The sequence below is a fragment of the Simochromis diagramma genome, unplaced genomic scaffold, assembly GCF_900408965.1.
Source record: "Simochromis diagramma unplaced genomic scaffold, fSimDia1.1 OVJJ01000024.1, whole genome shotgun sequence".
Lineage (NCBI taxonomy): Eukaryota > Metazoa > Chordata > Actinopteri > Cichliformes > Cichlidae > Simochromis > Simochromis diagramma.
Window position 1 is genome coordinate 2,734,415 of NW_024387332.1, and position 27,165 is coordinate 2,761,579.

General features: G+C 41.1%; 1 protein-coding gene across 5 annotated transcripts in view; it reads right to left on the reverse strand.

The window, feature by feature from the left end:
- The window catches only part of bcas3 (BCAS3 microtubule associated cell migration factor), a 323,554-nt gene that overhangs the window by 137,671 nt on the left and 158,718 nt on the right, over positions 1–27,165 (reverse strand). The window contains exon 24 of one of the 5 annotated variants that reach the window (XM_040006485.1): positions 6,032–12,204. The exons of the other annotated variants lie outside the window; for them this stretch is intronic. Within the exon in view, the coding sequence (XP_039862419.1) occupies positions 12,194–12,204 (11 nt within the window). The 3' untranslated portion in view covers positions 6,032–12,193. Of the gene's footprint in view, positions 1–6,031; positions 12,205–27,165 lie in introns of those variants that run through there. 5 annotated transcript variants of the gene reach the window in all.

Below are 27,165 nucleotides of genomic sequence, written 5' to 3' on the forward strand. Positions count from 1 at the left end.
CATTCTCAGAGAATTCTCACAAAGAATGCAACATACAAGGTTTGCAAACTGATGCCGTGCGATTTGTTTGTAAGAGTGCACACTCAGAACATCAGGTATTTAACCACATTAGGACATTAGTAATTACATCACCTGAAACAGTTACAGACATGGCACTTAAACACAGTGATTTCAGGATTTACTTGTTAGACCACCAAGCGCATGTTCTGTAGTTAAATGGTTTGCTCAGTTACTCGGAACAATGTGTAATTCTGACTGACTTTGACGGGCACATTTGAAAGCTGGACACAAATATCTACTTATGTAAAAGTGCCTGTAGTATAATGTAAATACACTGAAGTGTGCTGACGTCAGCGCGCGATTATTCTTCAAAACGAGTTTCACAGCAGCAGTGAGTGCACGTTGGTCCCACGTCTCTCGTAGGTAATAAAACGGTGTGAAATGCGATGACTATGAAGGGTAGAGCGCGTCACATTTGCATCAGTTTTCATCAAAAAAACACCGTTTTTCCACAAGATGTACAGCGTCTGTACTGTGAGACGCCAGGTTATCACAATACTGACAGAGACGACTCACAAAACTCATCACACATAGATTCTTCTCAAAGTGCTGCTTCACATGGAAATGCACAGTTAGTGTTGTGAAGGGACAGATTTCATCCAGACACATAATCAGTCCATGAAGCTAATCCTAACCTAGTACCTTAAACATAATGGTTCGTATGCAGGACTTTTCTGCTCTACCCGAGCACTCAAAGTGCTTTATACAACTTCATTCCCCCATTCATGCAAGCACTTTTTTCTATGCTTTTCCTAAGTAACTGCTTCCTATCCAACATTCACACTCGATGGATCCATCACAGAACAACTCAGGTTAGTACCTGAGACTGGAGCAGGGATCAAACCACCAACCTTCCAATGAATACCAGACCTGCTTTTCCTCCTGAGCTGCAGCCAAACCAGAAGCAATCCTGAGTCTCCACACTCACGGCCTTTAAGTTTACCTGTGTTTGCTGTACTGCAGGCAGTGACTATAGGCCCAAAACAACATTCCTTGATGGGACTTCATTTTTTCCCATAATAGTGTGTAATACCTTGATTGTGGTCTGCTTGTTTTATTTCATCAGATTAAATAAGAATTTTCTGAGAATCATTTAGAGAAGCAACAAGCTCGATAGTCATGTGTTCTTCACATCAGAAAAACAAATTTGAGTGAACATAAAACAATTCAAACAAAAGTTTTCCTAAATATTATAATCTAATATGTCTATGTGTTTTGTACTACATATTTAGCCGTACATAATACACCGGTTAGTACTGACACTAAATGTCAGTAAAGTTCTGAAAGGAATAACACATCTTTTTCTTCAAAGAAGGTTTAGTTAGAAGGGACAGAATATATATTAAATATCTCTTATAAGTACAGACCAAAAATAAATCACAGGTATCAGAAAAATGTTTTATTGTGCATTCGTATACTGAAATACTGAAAAGCACAGCTGAAAAGAACTTTCTTACAGATTAAGATTTCAGATTTTGTGTGCAGTAAGTTGTGCACAAAGTGAGTACTGATAGCAAGTCGGTCACTGTGCAAAGAGCACCTCAGACTTATTGTTACATGGTGCAGTTAGAAAGTCACACGGCTAAAAATCATAAGCCATACTGGAGCTGGGTGATCTCCCCTTCTTTAGCAGGTCTGCACCTTTTCTGTGGATGCTGCTATTCCAGAAACTGCACTTTTTTCATTCTGTTCAATATATTTTTCTGTTTATCCAGAGGCTACTTTTAGCTTCTGCTTGGTCACCACAGCAGGTAGCGCTGCATGTTTGATGTGGCAGATTTTTATGCCACATGTCCTTCCTAATTCAATCCATAAGGGACTAAACTAAGTACCTGATTATTATCTTATTTTATCAGGTTAATGTGTAACCAACTAGGCTATTGAGGAACTTTACAATATATAAAAATAGTACATATTTAGATTTCTATCCTATCAGGACTTCATGTATACCTGTTGCTTGTAGAGTCCTTATGTTGAGTTTTTTAGTTTTTTACTGATTTGAATTTTATTCCTATATGTACATGATGAAAGTGTCAGTATGTAAGTTATTGAACATGAAGTTCTTCCTCTTTCAGCACAGCTTAAATACATATGTACAACATCACACTGAGACTAACGATGATGAAAGGACGTTTTAACCAAGTTAGGGCAGATAATCCTCTATGAGTGAGACACTTGCACCTCACATGAACGGACAGAAAGAATCACTGTTACTTCTCCTTTCTTGTCATAAATAACATTTCTGAGAGGACACGGAAATGATTCCAAGTGATAACGAAACTTAACAAGAATTTTGTCTTGTTTTCTGCTCTCTCCTTGCCAACACCAGACCCCGTGATTCTAGTCTAGCTATTTAATTTGGGTCTAAATGATGATTTGTGCTGTGTGTAAAAAGATCTGTGCTAAAAGATCAACTACAGTATGTCAGCAATATGCAGTAGACAGCCTGAATTCAAACAGAGAGGATCCATCCTACTGGTCTAATTTAATTGAGCAACAACTAAAACTGCTTCTTGGAACTTGCTGTGTCTAAAGTTTTAATGAAATTAAAATTCATTGCCATGTTAAATAGTATCCTACATAATGCTTACAATGTAGCAAAAGACAGTTACAGAATTTGTCAATGTATCATATTAGACTTTGTATTAAATTCACTTCAGTTTTGCTACATCGTATTCTATGTAGCAAAACTTGCTACAAAGTTGCAGGGCAGCCTGGCTTTTCTCATTAAAAGTTAGACCTTGTCGCTCTTACATATGTTAATTGGTAAGGGGACTGGAGGAGTGCGAGCGGGCTTAGAGGGAAACCTGGACGATTAGAATTACACCTGTGTGTATGTGTGTGCGCTGTATAGTGACACACAGCTGGGGTTAGAGAGACTGATTCCAGGTAATATGAAGTGAAATTCAAATTGCAAAACAGAAACAGATTTTTTCAATATTTTGGTAGAAACCGTGTGTGTGTGTGTGTGTGTGTGTGTGTGTGTGTGTGTGTGTGTGTGTGTGTGTGTGTGTGTGCGCGCGCGCGTGCGTGCGTGCGTGCGTGTGTATTAAGGGTATAAGGGTTGCCCTTATGTTTTTAACTAAGGCCTAGTTTGGAGGCACACACACACGTGACATGACCCTGGCTGACGGCTGATGACTGAGGCCTCTTCAACAACACACTTCTGACCTTTAACCCCTCACCCCTCAGACCAGCCTCCATTACCTCACAATTACATCCTACAAATGGTTTTCCCTAGGAAGTGCGCACGTATGCTTGTGTGTGCTTGTGCGTCAGTGTTAGTCCTTCTTTTCATTTCTTTCTCTCCTTTTACCTTCTTTCTTCCTTCGTCCATGCCTTCGTTGATCCGTTTAGTTTTCACGTACTTTCTTTAACCATCTTGGTTCCTCCATTTTAATTCAATTTAATACACTTGTATTTGTATATAGCAAGACACATAGGTGCTTCTATGTCCACTATGCATCATCTTTTTCTGTTTAATTCCTTCTTCCATCTGGTTTTTTTTTTTTTGCTCTCTTGTTAAAATTCCTTTCATTCATACAGATTTTTTTAGGAATAAAATTTCTCTTTTTTTAATGTTTGACTACTTTCTGACCCAAATGTTCATATGAACAAATAAAACAGTATATTTCCATAAAATCAAAAACAATAATTTAGCCATACACATACATACACATATACATATATGGATCAATGTTGTCAAGTGAATGCATCCACATTTAGATTTTGGACAGATAATGTTTTCTTCAGAGACGAGAGCACCCCAGGATACTGATTTGGCCTGAACCCCCAGAGGTCATATGGTCTGACCTTTAGGAAGCAGTCAGCAGCAAGCCCACAGGGTTGCAGGTAGATTAATGCACACTACACACACACACACACACACACACACAATGATATGACGAGTGACATGTCAGAGAGCAGCAGCATGTGCACATATGGATGGCTTGAGGGGAAATCAAGCTGTCGCCTCTCAATGAACTCTAACAAAAGGACTATTGAAAATAACAAGACGGGCTCTCACAGTGGCAGTTCAAGAAAAAAAAGTTTCCCTTTGTTAGTCATGGCAACTTCTCAGTGCCGTGCCATTCAAACACCAGATCCTCTCAGCAGTGCCAAACAGGTTTTACAAGGGTTCACTGCACTTTGAAGAGAAGACCACTGGGTGCAGGTATCAGAATACTAACATCCGACTTTGGCATCTTAGCCTGAAAACATTTCTGATGTTGCATATCGCAACAATGACGTTTGTTGCACATTACGATGCTTTAAAAAGAATACGGTTTCCTTTCAAACATCTGTGCAGATGATTTTTACATCAGTACAACTACCCAGTGGTTATTCTTGGGTTTTACATAGCCTTATAAAAGTCTTAAACTTGCTGGAGTGTATGCTTGCGCTCTTACATAGGAAGTGTCGGGGATCTGGCTTGGGTTCAGTGCACTTTATACTCCTACCACAATGTTTATTATTTCAATATTGGTTAAAGATTGGAATCCCATCCCTAAAACACGCATGGGTCTAATCATTTTCAAGTCCAACTGAGGTCTTGTACTGCCATCAAATGCACAAAACTGTCTGAGCAGGAAAGTTTTCAGGGAGGGGGATGCCCGATTGGAAACTCCGGCATCAGTCTGCCTTTATGTTGCATGATTGAGCTTCTTCGTTCTCTGCACTGCTTCCCATAAGATCTAACTTAAGGCCTTCATCCAGTTCCCAACACAGTTTTTCACTTAAAGGCCACTTTTGAGCTGAGTCTGTGCACTACCTAAAGATGCAATTTCAACTTTTTAGGCACTAAAAGGTACTGGTAACACAATACCCTCATCAGGATTTTCAAGTACAAGCTCAAGTACAAGCGGCGCGTGTGTGTGTGTGCACGCCTTTATGTCTGACCAACACTATAGACGGATGGGATCATCAATTCTTATTTAAGGCCATTTCATTTCATATGACACCCTCTTATTACAATAAATTGACTGGTCATAGCCGTTTTGCAACGGATGTCGAGTTGGTGTGTAATTTCCCAGTGGCTCAATTTAAGATAATGGTATATTGTAAGAAGCAGAAAGAAACATAACCTTTTTGCCTCAGCAGCGTTCAAACATTCAGTTAGGCATGATATATGGGCTGAAAACATTGACAATATCAGAATTTTCAAAAGTGGTGGAGAGAAAATAAACAGTAGGGACATGAGAGAGGGTGAAGGAGCACACACAAATATCAATAAACACTCCTCTTCCGTCTCGGAAGCTTCCTGCTTTATTTGATTAGGCCGAAGATGGAGGGAGGGTTGGGGGAGAAAAAACAGCAGTCATGCTCTTTTGCTTTTCTTCCTCCTTTCCCTTCCTTCACAATCTCTAGCCTCTCCTTAATGGGAATGGGAAGTTTGGGAAGTGGAGGAGAGGGGTGGGCTGCAGCTAGCCTCAGCCTAACCTCCCCCATCTGGACCGGAGGGGAGGGGGCAACTTGCCAGCCTCTAGGCTACTCCCCAACCCTTCCCAGCTGTTGGCTGTTCAGGGGCAGAGCCCAACCCCCTCCCCACCCACCACCCCCAAGTGTGTGTTTTTGGTGGGCTTGAGAAAGCATTTTTTCATAAACAATTGCCATATCCTCCACCAGCTGTTGACCCCATGGCTCCTGTCCCTGAGCAGAGCTTGGGAAGCAGGCAGAGTGGAATGGTTTTCATTTAGGAGACTCTGCTTTGCAGGGGAGACTTGCTAAAGGGTGCTTGGCCCCAGTACTGTTAGCACGCTAGCTATAATACACAGCCTAGATAGGTCATTGGTTGGGGGCACGAGATGTTAGCTGATAGTAGCCACAGTGACAGCACCTTGTGTTTTGAGGATCTAGCTGGGGGCTCAAGGTGCTTAGACTCAAGTGGCTTCAATATCTGTTTGGCAGAAACGATCTTACTAGAACTGATGCTAAAACTGATCCTTTTACTGTTGCATTCTTTCGCTTTTTGATAACCTGGGGACAAAAAACAAGCTGAAATTGAAATATTACAAATGTCCAGGAGTTTTTCTGTGACGCTGAGCAATGATTGCACTTTCTTTGCATGAAATCAGTAATTTTGTAATTATCTTTTTGCTCTTCTGAGCTGCAGCAGCTTGAACGAGGATTCAAACTCTACACCACTGGTGTCAAACATAAGGCGCTCGGACCAGAAGGGGTACACTAAACAGTCCAGTCTGTAGAAAATATTATTTACCTGTAGTCTGGCTGTGTAGTTATAGCTCTTTCACAACAGTGTCTATTAAATTCTGTATTGGGACAAAAAAGGACATAAACCACATGCGTTCCTGAAACATTGGCTCAGTGTGGCCCAGAAGTCCCTCAAACTTTCACTTTAAAGATTTACCTGAAGATGCTGGTCGTCAATAGGCTAGAACAGCAATCCCGGGGGTTTGCTACCGGGCCTCGAGAGACCATAATTTTTTTTTAATAATTGTGTGGAATGAGTCTTGCGTTGAATGTTTTTAACAGGCAAAAAATACTTCAATAAGTAAATGTTACATTTTTTTCGCTGATCCGAAAATTGATCCGATCTGTGACTTAAAACCGTGATCCGATCGGAACCGTGAGATTTTTGATCCGTTGCACCACTACTTTTCAATAATAAAAAGGTAAACTGAACTGACATCTTTCTAAAGGTTAATGATTGCCTGGCCAGAAAACAAAAATTCCTGCTGCCTGAAGGGGATCAACTCTATGTAGCAACTAACATAGCATACTATAAGAAAACCAAGTTCAGCTTTAGATATATGCTCATGCATCTACACTGGGAGTGCTCCCAGGAAACAACAACAAAAGAGGAAAAAACCAAGCAAACAAAAACGCTGCACAGTGCAGAGTGCCAAACGGGAAATAACAAAAGACGCCATCGCCGACAAACATCTACCACCTCCTACTGCCGTGTCCTAAAAGAGCCGTCCCATTGAACGCGTTGATGAAAAATGGATTGCATGCTTGCCAGTCAAGGTGAGTACAGGTGCCAATGCACTATGTATAAAATCAGATGGCATGTTTGTGCTGATGCAGTATGTATGAGGCGGCTGGGCCTCATGCAACATTCAGCACGCTGGGGAGGCCGTAGGTGAGGCCAGCACAGCCTGCAGCCAAAGACGTCCGCACCTCCGAGTGCGTATGTGTGAGCTCAAACTGAGCTTTGTCACAGCTGGCTGGTGGATCCACACATTTAGAAACACAACTGGGATGAGACTCACGCAACTGCAAACACGCCTCAGCTCAGAGGGCCTGCATTACACAAAAAAGCTATTTTTCTACTTGTTTCATAAAACACATGCAAACGCACACAGGAACACACCCAGACAACATGCACACTTTGGCCTGGCAGACAGTCTTTGCTCGGGCATCGCATTTGAACTTTCACCTCAAGTGTCGAACACACACACACACACACACACACACACGATCGCTTTCTTTGTACTGGTCTGCCTTGGAATTGCATGGTAATACTTCATTATGGCAGCACTGTAATTTAGGGGGAATGAGCACTTCAAACGAACGGCAACCCACACACAAGCACACAGACAGGGTTACTGTAAATGTGTGTAACCTAGAGTTCTGCTGGGACCAGAATCAGGGTTTTTTCCACAACATTCCCAGAACACTCCAAAATACACCCGGACAGTAATCAGAGGCACGCTGTGAGGTTATAATTGTTGGAGCTGATTACAAAGTGGAGAGTAATGATTCAAATTGGGAGAGGAGTGCAACACAGACTTGTACATAGCAAAATGTGAACTCGGGGACACAGGGTGTCAGCAGGGTTCACATTATTAAGCCTGCCTATAGTAAAGTTACGCTGGAATAAATTACGCTTGGTGGCTCTTTGAACTTTGCAAAGATGGACCTTCTTCCTTGCCCGCAAATCACTTGACTGTTGTGTGACGTTCTTCTGTGAGATTCACAAAAGTTTAGCTTTCAGCTTGTTAAGACAAATAAACCAAATGCTCTTCAGGCAGGTAGCTGTATGTACATCCAAGTATTTAAGAAGGTGACACAGTTTGGTTACTTTTGTCTTTACGTGTGGTTACATTCGATTTTGTAAGTGAATCGTTCAAGGTGTGATTGATAAGCACAGGTAACAAAATGATCACATTACTTTTAAATAGTCTCTGCTGTTGGCATACAAGCAGTGCGTCTGTTTCTTCGATGACATGTTGACATATTTAATGACATATTGAGGAGACAAAAGGTCTGGAGTTGATTCCAAATGCAGAACTTATTAGTGAGCGCTGAAATTTTAGGAGAGACAGAAATCAACAATTAAGTGGAATCTTACGAAGAAAGGAACGTGCTGTTGAGCTCGACGACACAAAAATGACAACTGAAGAAAGCTAAAGTGAATTCTTTCCTTGGTAAAGAAAAATCCCCTCACAGGATCGAGCCATTTCACAAATACTCACGCAGGCTTGTTGCGGTCAAACTCTACAATCAAGCAATGCCTTCATACGTGTAAATACAGAGCGTTTATGCCAAGGGTTTACATGCAAACCACTGGCAACAATCAAGAAGAGAAGGGCCAGATTACAATACCGAAAAAATCTATAAAAAGAAGGACTTAACATAATCAATCAAACATGGTGGAGATGTATGGCTGCCAGTGGAACCAGTACACTAGCAATTGTCCCAAGCGGATAGGATGTCACATTGCAGTAATGATAAATACCCCCCCAAAATATAGGGGTAAATGCAAATCTGGAGCTTCTCAAGGCACAGAAAGGAGTCACTTAAGAGACCACAGTCCTAATTAGCATGCTTACTTTTCCCCAATACAAATCTGAGGGCAGAGGACCCACAAACAAGCAGTAACTGAACGTGGCTCCATTAAAGCCCTGGCAAAGCATCTTTAGGGAGGATACTTTGGCTATGTCACTCTCTCTGGATTCCACATAGTTGGCGAGAAAAACTTGCAGACTACTTAATACTTTTGGACTTATGAAAGCGCATATCACACATAAGCGTGCATGCATTTACAATTCTGCATGATAGTGTATGGATAAAAGAAATGTTCTACTTGGTTATTAAGGACATGTTGTGTCTATTTATTCATTTGGTTTAAGCAAAGATCCCCTTCATCCCCTTAATGTGCTTCTTATTTATGTTTATGTCTTGATGCAACTGTTCTTGTGATTTGGTGCAATATCAATAAAACTGAGTCAAACTGCATTCAGAGAGAAAACTCCAACAATTAGATGAGCCCCTATGAGCGAGCACTTGGTGACACTAGAAGGAAACTTTCTCTTGTAACAGGAAGAAACCTCAGCCAGAAACAAGATCAAGGTGGGGCGGGGTCTGCCATGACCGGCTGAGGGGCGAGGAGAAAGAGGGAAAAGGAGAGTGTAGGCACACACTATAGGAGAGAAGTGGTTTATAAAGGTATGTGGAGTGAAAGAGGTGAGAGAGAAGAAATACTCAGTGCATCACAAGCCTGACGGTTCAGGTTCACCTGCTCCAGCCCTAACTATCATCTTAATCACAAAGGAAACATAGAGAGGGCGTCTTTGGCACTACAAGAACTTGTACAGAAGAATTTTAATTTGCAAATGAGGAGAAGCTAAAATGGGAGAAATATGAACTCTCTTTCTAGTTCTTGTCAGAACTTTCACCAGGTATCTGTACCTATGAATAACACATAACACACATGCACATAGACAGGACTTCAATTCACACTGTCTCAAACATGCTGCACAAGAGGTCTACGTAATGACAGGCTGTCCTCACAAATTCACTGTAATGTTCAAATGAGCTGGAATTGAGAATAAATGATGCAGTATGGGCATCTGTGTGAGACCGTGCACATCTCTAAAAACTCCCAGCCTAAAGCAAAACATGTACAAGTTTAATGATAATGCAATATGGAAACATTTACTGAAAATCACATGGATTACATAATGGATATTTACATGTGAAATAAGATTGGATACTTTGAATACACAAAAATACAACTTTAGGGACTCGTTATTACAGACAAGATAAATTTATTGGTTACTGAAACCAGCCGTCAACACATAATACTGAGGTGGTCCAGGATACAGTAATCCTGTTTGACACACGTGCACCACAACAACTGAAGGGTTAATCTGAAAGGTGAGAATCTTTCATCTCTCTCAGTTCAGAAAGAAAAGCTCTTCTTTTAGCTGGGCCAACACTGTAAGGCAATACCTGGTATCACAGCAGTGAAAGCAGTCTGGGTGAAAACTATCGAAACACTTTACATGGACACCATTAAATACATAAATAAAAACTAGTGAAGTGTTTTGGCTCCAGGTCACAACAGGCACTGTTATGATGCAGAAGCTCGACACCTGATGACAGGCTAGGACGGGAGCTTTTTTCCTGCTGGTTTGTTGAGAGTACAGCGACGTTCATAGTAGCGCACGGCAGAATTCTTATTACTCACCAAAGCAAATGTTCAGAAAAATGTCATCATGAGCTGCCAATGCAGACTATTTCCATTATCATCACCTAATAGGGAAGCACTCCTACAAGGTCATTTCTATAAAAAAAAAAGTAATATCTGCTTATGCCAGACTGTATGGGCAGGAAACTCTGGATGAGTCTCATATTGTCGATTACTCTGCAGACACGAGTGCACTTGTGCACTTCCTCTCTCATTCTGTGACCCTTCTTTCCATCTCGTCCTAAGATGGACGTATAATATGTGCTTTATTCTCTGCCTAAAGGGCAAATGCTGTAGAGTGTGCGCTGAATATGTTTGTGCGAGTTCCTGTGCAGAAAAATTGAATCACAATAGATGCAGCTGAGCCCAATGTCCTGTGGTTCAGTCCCCAGTGAAAGCTGTGAGGACTGTGTAACTGCTCCTCATGAGGCAGCTGATATTCGGAAACAGAATGAATGTATTTCATGTATATTTAATAGAACCTAAGAAATAATGTACTTGTTGGTGTTAAGTGTATAACATGTACTCTAAAAAAGCTCAATTATTTTAGGCCATATCATATTTTTCCCATTGTTAAAGCAAATGACCTCTCCATCACCTTTCTCGGGAGTTACACAAATTATAATATAATATAGAGATTTAGAAGCTACTTTATTAACTTTTCCTGCTTGTTAATGGTAACAAGAAGCTCTTTCAAAAAGTATATTAGGAGGCTGCAACTCAATTTATGCAGACTGGGTCAACAGGTTAAGCTACAGTTGGACCAAATGCTTGAATGGGCAAGAATCCTGCTCTGCTGTATGTTACACTCCATACATTTGGAGAAACTAGCTTCAATTTTATCTTTAGGACTCATTTCTTTAATAGTAAATGTTTAATTTGGGTGTGACATCTTTGTGATTTCTGACTCTGTGGAAGATTTTGTTTTTACGTCCACAACAGCAATGCCTTGTTTCAATTAATTATAGCACAAAGCCGGGTTCTCCCATACTCCTGTTTACAACAGAGTCTGTTGGGCAGCTCCAAATATCACCACCTAACACGCCCATTCATTTTTAAAATGTTGACCTGTACAGTTATAGGCTATAAATGGATGAGCGTCCCTTCTGAGTGGCTGAAGGAAAAAAGGAATTTTTCTGGAAGATGACCAACTTTATTTGCCAACCTGACCTCAGACCCCTACAAGCAGCATGGTTAAAGTTGTGACTGGTGCACCATTGACACAACCCTTCTATTACAGGTTCCCGGCTGAAGCACCTGATGGATAGGAACAAAAGGAAAAATATAAATATGGCCTTGGTAAATTACTGTATTAAGTGGTATAAAGACTTTTTACAGGTACTAAGACAGTTTTTCTAATACATCTAATGATTTTATTTAAGCGACTTGGGTTCAGGATGGCTACTATCTATAAGGCCATAACAGAACAAAAACAAATGGTTACACAAACAGAAAGGCAGAAAAGTAGAAAGCTGTCCATCTTCCTTTCTTCCTCCTCCTCCTCCTCCAACTCCTCCTTCCGCCTGTCCTCTTCTCTCATACACCAATGATAAAACAATGGTTGGGTAGTGAAGAGAGGGGGAAAGGTGGAAGGATGGATGGATGGATGGACAATGAAAATGATGCATGCTTGTGAGGAACAAAAGCAAAGCAAATCAATTGAACTGAGGTGACTGGCAGAGCGAGGACTTCTGTTTTTTAGGAATAACCTGCAGGAGACAAACAGGAAATAAAAACAAAAAAAGTTTGCCTTTAAATCTTTGCTGGTGAAATAGATGTCAACTTTTGATAGCATACTCGTTTTTCCTCAGGATGCATATCGAGGGTTGGAGGGTGGATGAGTGAGTAAAGCATGTAGTTAGTTTGAGTACATACAACCCCAAAGACCCCCATTTGTCCTCAGCAGCTTCTCTTGTAGCCTAAAATGTTCGATGAGACGGAAACATTGTTGCAACTTTTCACCATTTGCACAGTTTATGACGGAGCTGGAGGAGTGCTGCACGGGATTGGTTTTTTTAAATTCCATTTGTATAAATCTTAAAGGCCAAATTAAACTTGACTTTCTGCAGCATTGTCAGCAAGCTCAGAGTAAAATGTAATTTGAACTGCGACCAACCAGAACAACAAAACGAAGATGAGATGTCTGTGTTCATATCAAACACACCGACCTGCCCAGCACAGAAAGGTTCGAGTGGACATCTGTTTGAGGGTCAAACACATTCTTTAGAGCAAATGAAACTGGTTCCCAGTTTAAAAAACAATCAAGTCTACCTTTAAAGAGCCCTTTGGCTTTTCTATGGCAGCTTTTGGTGCTAGTAGTAAAGAATTTTTGGCTATGATAACGCTCACAGGTTGCCACTAGCATGGTTAAACCACTCTCGAGCAACGATATTGCCCACTTACTGATGTCGACCTTGGAACGGACTACATGCAACTAAACCGAGGTAAACTGTAATCAGCAAGGTGAGTAAAAAGATTAGTAATCACGGAGGAGTTTTGGCAGAGCTGCAGGCAACTGGAATGCAGCAGTGCTGACTGGGAAAACACAACCCCCTCATTTAGCCTGATGGAACTGTAAAGTAGCTAACACACGCAGGGGCAATTGTGGCTGTTTGTGTGTCACTATGTGTGCTTCATTAGCGTGCACCTTGGCGTTGTGTATTTCTTGTGCGTGAGTGTAATGGGTACCGTGTGCTTGCTGAGGTCTTGTTTGCCCATCTTAAGTCAATTAAAAGGAAATAAGGCGGCTCTGACCGGCCCGTGAACCAGCTCCCTCAGCTGAGAGCATGTCTGCACAAAAAACACACACACACACACACACACACACACACAGGCTAACACAGGGAGGCTGATAATGCTCCACTACTGGCAATCGACCCTGTGCCCTGCTGTGTGAGAAACAATGGCTCTGAGACTGGGTGAGCACGTATATGTGCACACACGTGTGTGTTTGTGAGCGCCTGTGTGCGTGGCTGCTTGTGTGTGCAAGTTTGCGTTAAGTACGGCATGTCTGACAAGGCTTCAGAGGGAAACAGTTTAAGACAATATTAGACACAAACGCTGAACACACATGCACACATTCCTGCTCTTTCAACAGAGAGCCAAAGAACACAATTGCATCCTACAGGTAGGATCGGCAGCACAAAACACGCAGACACACTGCGCCTTGTTAATCGAAAGCTTTGGCTTGTATTGTCATTAAGCTGAAACGAGTTACTGAAAAAACACTGGTCTAAAACTACATCCTACAGTTGTGGTTAGAAGTTTACATACACCCATCATGGGCATGAATGTCATGGTAATTGTGGGCTTTTAATGATTTCTTTGAACTGTTCTTTTTCCAGGGTGGAATGATTATACAGCATACATCTTTAATGACTTCATAAAACAAGGATTACATTTATTTTTTAAATTTCACTAAACTACACAGGGTCCCAAGTAACCTACTAACAGATAAAGGCTCCAACAAACAGCACAGCTATAATAAGCAGAGCGCTCACTGACAGACTGCAGCGATCACAGGCTGCATTGTAAAAATGACCTCACAGGTGGCTACAACAAAACAGGAAACACACTTTAATAAATGAATGTAAAAGCAGAAAAATTAGAGTTTGTCATGCTGTCTACATCCACCAGTCCCACTGCTCCGCCTCAGTCTGCAGCTCTGCTTTTGCTCTGATTGGTTCTCCACACTCTGAACTCTGATCAGCTTCACTTCCCCTCCTGCTCTGCACAGCCAGCAACCCTCTGCTTCTCCACGTGTCCGTGATCCGCTCTGTCACAGCTCAATATTCCACCTGCGCTCCATTCAGCCGCCAATGATTATTCATCTTTTATCTAACTAGTCTGTTTATCAGTAATGGCTAATATTGCTAATAGTTCTCACAGCAAGAAGGTCCTGAGTTCAATTCCACCACCAGGCCGGGGTCTTTCTGTGTGGAGTTTGCATGTTCTTCCTGTTTGTGTGGGTTCTCTCCACGTACTCCGGCTTCCTCCCACGGTTTAGGTTTTGAAAAAATATTTTTTTATGTTGATTCATATTAGGTGTACCCAGGGTTCCTTTGTGCAGTGTAGTTTGTCACCGTGTTTAGTAGTTATGCTTCGGGTTGGTTCCTGTGTGAGTTTTACTTCCCTCCATGGTGATGTAGATCGTCCACACCTGTGTCTCATTCCCTCAGCTGTTTCCACTTCACCGATTACCCCATGTGTAAAAATAGCACCGTCTTTCTTTCAGTCTTTCTCGTAGCAACTTTGTGTGATTCTCTCGGTGTACTCCTGTGGCTAGTGGGATGTTTTTCTGTTGTATTTTGGGTTTTCAGCCTAAATAAAAACTGCTATTTGTACCACAAGAGCAGTCACCTCAAGGCACTTTACAGGTAAAGACCCTACAATAAGACAGAGAAATCCAATGACCTTAAAGGAAACACTGGGAAGGAAAAACTACTTTTTAACAGGAAGAAATCTGCAGCAGAACCAGGCTCAGGGGAGGACGTTTATATTTGTTTAATCTGTACATTGAAGGACATATCCTCGTCTGAGTTTCAGCACTATGAAGACACTTCTTACTAGGGTATATTGCCATGGTAACTTGGCTGTAAACAGTTTTGTAGTGTTATAATCCAAAAACGGGGCAACTAATTTGTGCCTGCTGACTCGATATCAAATTGAACAGTAGACAAAACCTACATTTGTATCTTTATTCTTATTCTGTATTTATACATGCTCTCAAAGCATTAAATACCAGCTGAAAGAATAACAGAGCCGGACCTGATTACTACCAGATCATCTCTTATGTTAACTTTACATCACAACAAATATCAGTAATAATATTGGAATTTAGCACTAAATTCCCACATGGTTTAACCGAGGAGCTCAGGGTATTTGGATCGGAGGTACTTCATAATCTGATGACTGTGTGCCAACATACTCAGCACCTCATGGGACAGAGACACTGAATGTGTAGAGTTAAACTCATTTACTAATTCAGGATTTCTGTTACTACGTGCGAACCAACTGCAATGAACCCTGTTTACTAGGACAAACTTCACCTAATCAACAGTCACAAATCTGACTGATTCACAGGGTGAGGAAAGCAAGACGAAGCATCAGAATTATAAACTAACAACAGTGTTTATGAAAAGGAAGTAAAAGCAGTTATTTATGAAATAATCATATATGGTATATTTTTAAGATACGGAGGATTGACCTGAAAGTGTACGTATGTGGCTGCTCACTGTAAACTTCAGTTTTATTCAGTAATGCTCTGAGATTTAAAGTCTGTTGTTGTGATTTTTCTTTCTGCGTTTGAGTTTTATGTTCAGTTTTGTCTCTCAAATTGGAAACACCTCAAAGTGACTGTTCAACTGGGAAACACAACAACACATTTCTACAAAACAACACAAAACACAACAAAAAATGTACCTAACTTTTTTATTTTCTTGTAAAATATCTTTTAAAGTTATTGTGTTAAAGATGTTTGTCAATTCTAGAAAAAGAGTGCTTTAAAAGGATTGGGGAACATCGTTTATTTGGTAGATCATTTGGACTCAAAAGCATCAGTTTTACACTCTCTCTCTCTCTATGACATTAAACGTTTGACCAAATGAAACAATGAAATGTTTTTGAACAGGAGCTTCTAAAGGTAATTGGGTTGTCTCTCCTTCTTCTTCTGTCTGAGGATTTATCAGGCTCAGACCACTTGCTGCCACCAGCCTATAAAGAACTTGATGGTAGAGGCACCATGACACAGGATATCTGTCAAACCGGGGCTGCTTTTTCAGCTCTTTGTCCACTCGTAACCTTCCTGGGATCCTAATTAAAGGAAAGGTCAAGTCAACTTGTTCAGTGATCACACTCTCTGCGGTCCCACTGTGAGCAGCATGATAAGTACCGGTACTAATGCACTGCTTCTATCCCATGACAATCCCAGAGTTGTTCTTGCAGAAGTGAGGGACCACTTAATCCTCCATGCCCAAACAGCTCGTAATAAATAGTCTACATTTAATCCAAAATACTGAGGAGCAAGGGTTAAGTCTTTATCGCCTGCAATGCCAATGTTCTCCTTTTTACTTGCACTCACATTCTATCCCTTTGTAAGCACTGTTGTAATACGGTCATTGTAAAATCAATGGATTAAAATCTGCACCAGCAGTAAGAGGAAATGAATCACTATAGCCACTGAGGAAGAAAACACCACGGCAGTAATTTATTAAACAAATGCAAAAAAATAATAACAGTTGCTGAAAGACTGCTGATATATCTACATGCAGGATACTGTATCTGCCAGCCAATGAGTCAGGCAAATGTGCAAAAATCCTCAGGGGTATGTTACTTTGAATTACCTCTAAGTCATCATTATTCAAGGAGCTCAGATGAATCAGTCGCTTTAGTTTTCCATGAATGTCTTCAGACGGACCAAAATCCGGCATGACAATAATCCTAAGCATAATGCACATTTCCCGCATGAGTAGGAAACTGGGTTTGGCACTCAGGTATACACAAGATGAGAAATGAGGGATGTAGTAAGCTGAAGAATAAATGGAGAGCTTGGGAAATCCTGCCTGTATACACTTTAACACACCTGGCCAGTTACTGCAGAAAGTGTGTTTCCTGTCAGATGGCACTGACATGAAATACATGGAAGAGTGTGCACCACATGTGTATAGTTCTTTTTTAATCATGAAATAGTGGTGTTGGAATAAGCGTCTCAGGTGAGACACTTTGGTTTGTGTCTGCTCATTTGGGCCTTTTTCATCTTTTAACCACTCTCTTCACTACACCTTCATCTAGTGAACTAAAGACTACAGTTCACTAGATGAAGGATAGATCGGTTACATCTGCCACCACCAGCTTTAATAACAGGGCAGTATGTGACTGTGTGCCTATACTGTACCTTGGATCTGTCACAAGAAATATGAGGTCAACAGAAGCTTTATGATAGAGATGTTATTTAAATGATTTTAAAAAAACAACAAAAAAGGAAACATTGTTGTCTACTCAGTATTTCACTTTGAATCCTGCCTGACATGAGAGTGTTTTGACATGTAGCTTCAAATATGAGCACGCCAAGCTCAGCAAACTCGATTTACATCCTCAACAGACGACTCCTCCCACACTTTTTTGAGAGATGGGACCGAGGCGTTGGCACTGATATCAGCAAGGGAGGAAGGAGGTAGAGAAAGACACAAATGGGTGCTCGAAACTCCACTTCATCAGTTGCATATGCAATGTTGGCATGCCAGTATCCGTGCAGCCATGTGCATGAGCTCTTGTCCATTCAGTTCGCTATCCTGCATTCCTACATGCCACAGCACCCCAGGTCATGGCCATATGCCATTGGCTTGGCCTGCTGATCAACACCGCTCGGGCTTCGCATGACAGCTCACGATGCACACATACACACACACACACTCACTCACAATAGTTCTGACAGATGGGTGAAAAGGTGGGCCACGTCATGTGTGAAGTGAACAGAGGGCAGGGGGGTGTTAGCAATTATGGTGAAACAGACTGCAAAGAGAGGCAGACGTGTGTGCGCACTCTGTACAACACAAAAGGTGAATATGGGCATGTGCAGAAACACATGCACAACATCAAATAAAACAATATTGCACTCTAAAAAGAAGAGCCATTTAGACAACCAGTACATACTGAGGACTGTTTTAATAGAGCACTCATAAGCGTGGGCAAACATCTGCCTTATGGCCTCCGTCTATTCTGCTAAGAACCACACAGAGCATGGGTAAGCACCACACGCTCCACTGGACAGACTGCCTGTTAATACCTAATGCTTTCCTCTGCATTGAACTAAATTGGCACTCAGATACTGAAATATACGTGTTAGAGCTGATTAATCTTTGTCATTGTGAATCTACATCCGATCCAGGTTAACACAGTGGATTCTAAAGCACACGCACTTTATCTGGTTAGTGGACAAGCACAGAAGCTATAAGGCCCAACAAGGACAAGCACTGACTTTGCTGCAAGTAAAAACCGTTCACTAAGAAAAAGTCTTATCCAAACTGCATAAACAAAGATTCTCCTGAATATTGGTGGACGGAGATTAAGCGGGTGTTAAACACAAGGTGCTTAGTTTATGTAAAAATGTAGTTCTACAGTCGTATTTAGGACTTTCTGCAGCAAATACAGAACATACAGGAGGAGAATCAACGATTGAGAAAAATACTTTAAAAAAGGAATTGAAGGATTTATCGAGTCAGGTAACTTGGATTAATACACACGCACACACACACACACGCACACACACACACGCTTAAAACTAAAAATGACATTTTTATTTGTTAGGCAAATAACAAACTGATGTTTTTATGCACAAATGTGAGCCGGCACACTGAACTTCTTTAAGAAGTCAAGCATAACAGTCGACAAATAAAAGCAAATAAATAACTGTAATTTGGCCTCTCCGTCAAAAACAAAAACATGTTTTAGCAGGTTTTTCAGCTTTTTTGTAAAATTGTAAATTAATTTTAAAAAAAAAAAAGAAAAGAAAAAAATTATTTTTAGCATGAAAAATATTTATACTGGTTGATTAGCCATTCTATATAGCTATATATATATTAGACATGAATAAAAAGCATGCATAATATATACCCATATGGAAAAAAAATAGTAAAAACTTATATGTGATTACTCATGAAAGTAATGAGAAAGTGGCCACTTTCATGAGTAAATCATGTAAGCCTTATATGATTTACTCATGAAAGTGGCCACTTTCTCATTACTTTCATATATTACTTTAGTAAGTATCCAAAACATACAAGTTTCATTATATAATTTTTCAAGGCATCTTATATCTGTTTTCACTCTTGTATGCTTTTCATACAAGTTTCACACAAGACAGATACAAACTTTATAAGATTTATATAAATCTTTTCCATATGGGTACACATAATGCACAACTGAGAAGTTTATGAACACACTGACGAAATAATGTTCATTGCAGCTGGTTGTACTTTGCAGTAGGGCTGGAACATATCGTACCGTTCACAGTAAAACCGGTATGATGTCGGGCAACGATAAGAAAATGAAATATGGCGATAGAATATGGGTAAAACGCACATGCGCAGAGCCTTTGTTTTCATACGCACATGGCGGAAAAAGCATGGCGGCGACACAGAATGAGAAGGGCGAAAGTGGATCGTTGAATGAAACGGATGAACCAGAACTGGTTTATAAAAATGCTGCAACTTCAGTGGTGTGGAACTGGTTTGGCTTTCGTCCGTCAGACACACTACAAAGCACTATTTTTGGTAGCGCATGCTAGCGGGCCGTCGTTATTACCGTGTTTTTTGGAAAATACAGCGCACTTAAAATCAATCCTTTGATTTTTCAGAAAATCGACAGTGCCCCTTATAATCCCGTGTGCCTTATGTATGAATTCTGGTTGTGTTTACTGACCTCGAAACGATTTTATGTGCACGGCGCTCGAAAATCTGTCAAATGTTTTAGTACGACTTTGCTAAGCTACGAAGCCGCACCGCTTGATGGACTGTCGGAGCATTATGCTATCGTAGCCTCGCGGAGTGATACGTACTGTGCTTCAACATAATATTACAGTACTGTGTGTGTATAACCTCTTTTTAAGTTTTGTGGATATTATACATGGTTATGCTGAGGATATGTCGGCCAGTTTACACTGGAAATGCCTTTTGGTTAAACTGTCAGCGAGGAATTTGCACTGTTACATTTTTATATAACTTTAATGGACATAAAAAACAGCTGCTTGTTTAAGTGAAAATACATTGATGGGGTTTTTTTGCACTAATAAAGTTGTGGAGTTGTAAAGTATTTTGTCTCGTGTCAATTATATCGTCAGTTATGTCGTTATCGCAAATTTTCAAACGTATATTGTGATAAATATTTTTGGTCACATCGCCCTGCCCAGGACACACAACATGTATTTAAGGCCCTTTGTTGAACTTAATATGAATTCAGTGACACAGATTGACCCACGAGTCGCTCACAAGAGGAGATTTAAATAGACAGTGAAATATGAACCTTCAGTGATGTTTCAGATATAGTGTGGTTTCGATTTTTTTTTTTTTTTTACTGTTTCAACAAAATGAAAAACACAACCAACTCTAAAAACATGAAATACTTTTATTTCATCTTTGTGCTTTGACTCAAGGGATATGAAACACCTTTAGTGGTAACAAGAAGTCTGTGCAAGGCTGTGTGTGTCTGAGCTTGTGCTGCATGTTGGACAGACCTACAGCAGTCTACATACACTCACTGTCAACAAAAACACAAAGTCGATTTTCAGTGAGAGTAGCGATGGAGGACGAGTGGCAGAGGGTTGAGAGTGATGAGAATAATCCTCTGGACATGTAACAGAGATAAAGACACTGAGGTTTTAGCTCTACGCAGGAGATTGACCTCATTACAAGCACACAAACTACAGACACAAACACTCAAATATAAGCATGGCGCACAAACGTAGATAAATGGTCAAATATAAACGTGCTTGACCGCTCTCTTATTGTCACTCTGTGAAAGCAGCATGTGTGTGTTTGTGTAATGAATAGAGAACAGCCCAACACTGATCAGGGCTGAAGAAAAAGAGCACTGCCCACTCTGCTCTCACATTTATCAACAGTGTGTGTTTGATCTCTCAGCCACATCACACATGTGCCCTCCAATCAACCGCTGCTGCCTCTAAGGCCTCCTTTGACACACACACTCGCACACACACACAGAGGGAAACGTCCCACACACAACCCATTAGGACTTTTGATTAAATTTAAGGATAGCTCATGTATGAAGGCCATGACCAGTGCAACTTTATTCAAGTATGTGTGAGTGTGTGTACACGCGTCTGTGAGAGAGAGAGAAAAAGCAAAAATGAGCGACTGCAAAGCCTCCTAACCTTTGTAATATAGATCCTAACTACTGCCAAGGGAGGTTAAAACCTAAAAGGGTTCCATAACACTTCATAACTCTGACTGAAATGAAACAACTATAACTCTAGCCATTAGTGAGATGCATGCACGTGCACGCACACACACATACGCACACACACTCGGTGTCTTTAAAAGTTGGCAAGACAACCAAGGTCATTAGGTTTATTTCCATTTGCAGAGAAATGATTTTGGCAGCTATAATCCGCCTGGTGACACTCGGGTTTGTCCGAATAAACAAATAAAAGCTAAAGAGTGTGTACCCACATCAAGGAATCATTCCAGATTGTATAGTAAAGTAATCAAACAGACTTTAGGAGCATGTTCCTTCTGACCATTTTGCAATAGAATATGGACGGATTCCTTGTTTTTTGCATTTCGAAACTGAACATGATGCAGATGGATGCAGACACAGTTTTACCTCTCTCCTGACTACGTCCATACAACATTGTGCATAATTGCATTTATTCCCTACCTTTTTTTTGTGCACATTTGTCACTCTCAAATAACCAGAGCGAATTAAAAAATGCAGCTTAAATGAAGATTAAACTGAAAGCTATCTTAGTTTCTCCTCCTCAAGAATGGCTTCTTCATATTCCACTGAGATTATGTCTGACGAGGTTCGGCAAACAGCAGATGGGTCCTGTGTCAGGTCTTTGCTGGATATTTTCCTATTTCTTAAGGAGATCTGTTTTTTGTTCATCTGCATAGATACTTTTTTTAGGCCTGCCACATCTTTGTATCCTCCACTTGTCCAATGTCAAAGAAAAACCTTGAAAAACTTGACTTATCAGTCCAGAATATCTTCTTTCAGTCATCTACAACTAGATGTTTGTCCTCTTTGGCCAATCTGAGACCTCAGTGGCTTCTTAGCAGCTATTCCTCCTTTTAGCATTGTTCGTTCAGTTGTCTGCTTATGGTCATTCTTGAGAACTTTCAGATTCTGATCTAGAAGCATTTATCTCTTCCTGAAGCATCTTCCTTCTGTCTCTAGCACCTAAAATGCTTCGGTAAGGTTGAGTTTTCTGCCTCTTCCTTGGTGCTTTTTGTTAACACCAGTCTCACCAATCGATTCCAAAGAAAACTTTGACAACATGTTAGGTTTTGCCCTATTTTTTTTTCCAATTGTTTCGATGTTTTAACATCTTATACTAAAATTTAAACCAACACTCTGGACTCTGAGAAGTTAGAAATTAATCAAGCATAACATTAACACCATTGAAACAAAAAGTAAATTGGCACCTTAATAATCAACCAAACAAAGTACCAGAACTGGTTGACTGTGCGCATGCTCAGCTTGGTCTTCCAACACACTTGATAAAGAGCAGTCCATTTCATCCATGTGTCACATGTGCACAGCAGCACAAGGAAGCAGTGTGGCTGTTGGCGAATAAGGAGCGAGGAAGACACAAAGTGCGCCAAATCAAACCAAAGTGAAACCGCCACTACAACATTTGAACCTGAAATTAGCATCACCCAGCTGAACAGCTGCAGCCGGGCCAGAACTGGGTCATGCAACAAGACAATTATCCCATTGTCATTAATAGATCTGTGCGTAAACACTGTAAAAAAGACGAGACCGATGGAGTCATATATAAAACAATACAAGCTGTTGATTCATGGGGTGTATTTAGAGTTTAACATGCCATCTCTGCACTTTGGCTTTAACCTCTTTTTCTCCACTTATACGACAACTAATACCCGGTGTCCTATTCCCAAGGTTGAGGGTACAGGATGTGATGGGCACGGGGTCTGATGCTCCCAAGTTAAAGGTTTATGAGATGAGCCCTTTCTCTGAACTTTTGCTTCTTGAGCGTTCCCTGAAACGAGAAATGACCTGCTTCCTGTCCAACCCATGTGGTTCAGAAATGTCCAGCAAATCCTTTGCAGCGTGTTTGCGCTGTGCTCGTATGTTATTCTTGTGAGTTCATAAAGTACTTCTTGCAGTCGTTAGCTGGGGTTAGATAAAGGCAAGCAAATCCAAGAAGAGTGGAAAAGCAGGAAATTAATTATTCTAAATGGTGAATGATGGTGCTGAGCTCCCACCAGTGAACAGTAACAATGCACATGTGGACCACATATGAAATGAAGAGTCACACCAAAGCATACATTTCTGCACATTCACTGAACAGTGCAGTTTAATATAAAGGCTGCAGCCATGACTGGTCTCTCTACGTGTCCCTGTCATTGTGGTGCATCACGCTCTGTCTGCAGCATACACACACTGAAACAATGATGCTGCTGCGTCACATACATGTGCTCTTGGAGACTGGATGAGTGATTCCAGCTTAACACGCCCACAGCAGATGTCCAATCATCCTAATATAACAGCAGGAACAGAACAACACACTGGCTAAGACCTCAGATTAAAACTAGCATCCCAGAGGATAAAACACAGCAGCGATGCAACAAACTAATACGAGCAAGATAAAGTGAGCTTTACTGATGGGTAGCATCAGCAAAATGCTAAATGTTCTACACAAATTCATAAGCAGAAATAAAATGAGGATATAATTTTTTTATATACGTAATGGGGCAAAAATTGGATTCTCTTTGTTGGGGGGTGGGACACAATTCTTCAAAAAGATTTTTCCACATTTGGGATTTTGGCGGTAAAGAAACGGTAACAAGATTCCCTCACTGTCGGGGACAAAGGTTTAGGTTTGCTCTCAATATTTCACCTGTCAGTTGCTACCGTAGCAAAGGACAAACCAGAGTTGGAAAACCCCAAAAATATATAAATTTGAAAGAGCGCGGATTGCCAATAAATTACAGGAGCTCTCAAAAAGTACACTTCTTTAGAATTTAAAAAAAAATTACAAAATCCGGTCAACTTTAAACCTTGGAATTTGCAGGGAAAATATTGTGTATAGTTTGTCATAAAGTCTGCAACATGTTGATGTTGAAGCTGAGGAAGAATTCAGTGTGGCGCCCTTGTGGCGACTTTTGGTAACTGTTTGACAGTCACTGGTTTTTAGCAGACGGCTGAAGTATAAGGAACTTTTCTGTGTTGTGCCTTTGTGCAAACCGATACACATAATTTGAGGGGAAAGTCTGAAACCAAACCACTGCAAATCCAAGTCCTGCACTACTGTACTGTACTTTTAAAAATCAGCTAACTTTTACCTGACTTGTTATCTAATAAGGTCAAAATCCAGTTGATAACTGTGTCCTCTTCAAAGCGATATGACAGCTAGTGAGAAACATTCTTGTCTCCTCCTACTACACCTCTTGTTCGGTCTCTGACCTTCTCTGAGGAAGGATCATCCCACTGTCTGGCACAGTTTGCCAAGGAAGCAGGAGTTATGAAGGGGAAATTGCAACTGGCAAATGGGCAGTTTGAAAAAAGAAAAAGCCCCCCCAGGGCAGAAGTGGAGGGATAGAGAGGGAGAGAGGAAGAGAGTGAAAGGGAGTGTGTGTGTGTGTTTTGGGGTTTTTGTTTTGGGGGGGACTAATACTTGAATATGACCTGCTGGTGAACCTTGGTTGTCTTTGGAAGGCAGCGCAGTCTATGATGAGAAAGCCTGTTACCCCCCCAACAATAGGTAATGAGTGGTAATAAGAGACAATGAGTAAGAGAGGGAGAGAAAGGGGTGGGGAGGAAGATGCAGATAATGCAAGCCAGACGCAGACAGAGAAATTACAAAGAACCAGAGAGGGGAAGAGAGAGCAAGAGCAGCTGCAGCAGGGCTGAAAGTGAAGCTGAGAAGGTGCCGGGCTGTGGAGAGAGCATCCTGGGAGTTGGGTGACGAGAAACACTGTCCGTTTGTGGCCACTGATAATACTTTCCATTCTGACTGGCTTTATGTGGGGGTCTGCTGTGTGTTTGTGTGTGCGTGCGTACGTGTGTGTGTTTACAGGCCTTGTGCGAGCTGCTGATTCCCCTGATTGCAGGCTGGCGCCCTGCTGGCGAGCCCCCGCGCACTGAAATTAAATCCACTCTGCTCCGTTATAAATTATAATGCTTTACAAACAACACCCCCACTGGGGAACACAGGAGGGGGAGATGGAGAGAGAGCAAGAGAGAGACTAAGGGAGAATGGATGGTAATAGACGGAGAGAAGGGGAAGAGAAGGAGTAAGGAATTTAAAAAGATGAAGATAGAAGAAGATAGCAAGAAAAAACATTACCTTTTCTGGAGCTTTTTAATGTGATATGGATTGAGAATGTAAGATCCCACTAATATAAAACACATCTGCCAAAAGCTGCTTTGTAAGCAATTAAACAGAGCTAAGCAATAAAACAGTGGTGTACAAAAAAAGATAAAAGATAATTGAATCAGGAAGGGCAGAGAAAGAGACAGAACTGCACTTAAACTGAAGGGAACCAGCCTTAAATTTGAATAACACACTTAAAATAAATCTGGAAGGCCTTAAAAGCTATGAAGGAAATTGAGATACTCTTGTGAATATAGGGAAAAACAGAAAAGGGGCAGGAGAGATGTGAGCAGGGGAGATAACAAGTGAATGAAATGTAGGGATACTTGTGGGTGAGTGGCTATAAGGTGAGAAAGGGGGAGAGAAAGCCTGAGCTAAATGGACCCTATGGTGCCAGAGAGGCAGCATGCGGTGCTGATATCCAGCTACACTGGCACCAAATGAGAGGGTCAGGGCTCTTGTGGGAAACAGAGATCTAATATGTCTAACCTAGAGCTTATGTGGGGGATGATAACCAGTTAGCTGGTGCCAGGCTCCTGCAAGTCAAACAGAGGTGAGATGGACAGAAGGTGACAACTTCTCTTCATGTCAGTTACAATTCTGAGACTTGCCGTTCGGTCTTGTAGCACAGTGATAGTGTCAAGCTCAAACACGAGGACCACAGTTATAGGCAGAAACATTTTAGGGCTGAAATAATTTCAACTATTGCTGTAATTGCTTTATTTTGTAGATTTTGAAGTTTCAAACTGCTAGTTAGTAAAATCGCAGCAGGCATTTTGTCAGTGCAGGCAGAAATTAGTGACAAAGTGATGAATCTCTCTATCTATACATATCTATACATCCAACCTAGTCCTGAAGGATCAACCAGATCCATCTTAGTAAAGCACAATAGCCATGACTGATCTAGCGTTACATGACGAGGGGTGTTTTCACGCCTGTAGTTTGTTTACTCTGGTCTGAATCAGCTGATGAGTTTGGAAACTAGCTTTTCTCTGTGAGTTGGTTTCTTTTTACTTGGAGAAAAATCCAAGTGAATCAAATGTGTCACTACACACCGTGTTGTGGCAATCTGCCGTACAACTGGCTACAACGTGAGAATGTTCAGTCCGCTCATTGGCCAGATGTATTTGGGGGAGGAGCACAAAAGCAGCGTTGTGGACTATTGGAGAATTTCCATTGAATTCACAGTTACTTGCTAGCCTGTACAGACCTTTGCACATCTATAGTACCCTGCCACGTTCCAGAGTACAAAGCACACATGGCTACAGGACATTTTTTAGCTCAAACTTACACCCAACACCTGGTAGTTGGTTTGGATGGAGACTGAATCAATCAGAAACAAACTGCTGTGGAATCGCACCGAGGTCGGGTCTTGGTGCGGTTGTTTTGGTCTGCACCTGAGTGTGATTACCGAGGTCACATGTGCAAAAACAAACCACACTAAGGGAGAAAACGAACGAGGTGCTCAGGTGTGAACACAGTCCAATGATCATTTTGAAACAATAAAGTGATTTGCTGGGATTTCACCTGAACATCCTGCAAACTACCTTCTCGGTGTAACTACCCAATGGCAGTTGATTACAATGTCAAGACAATG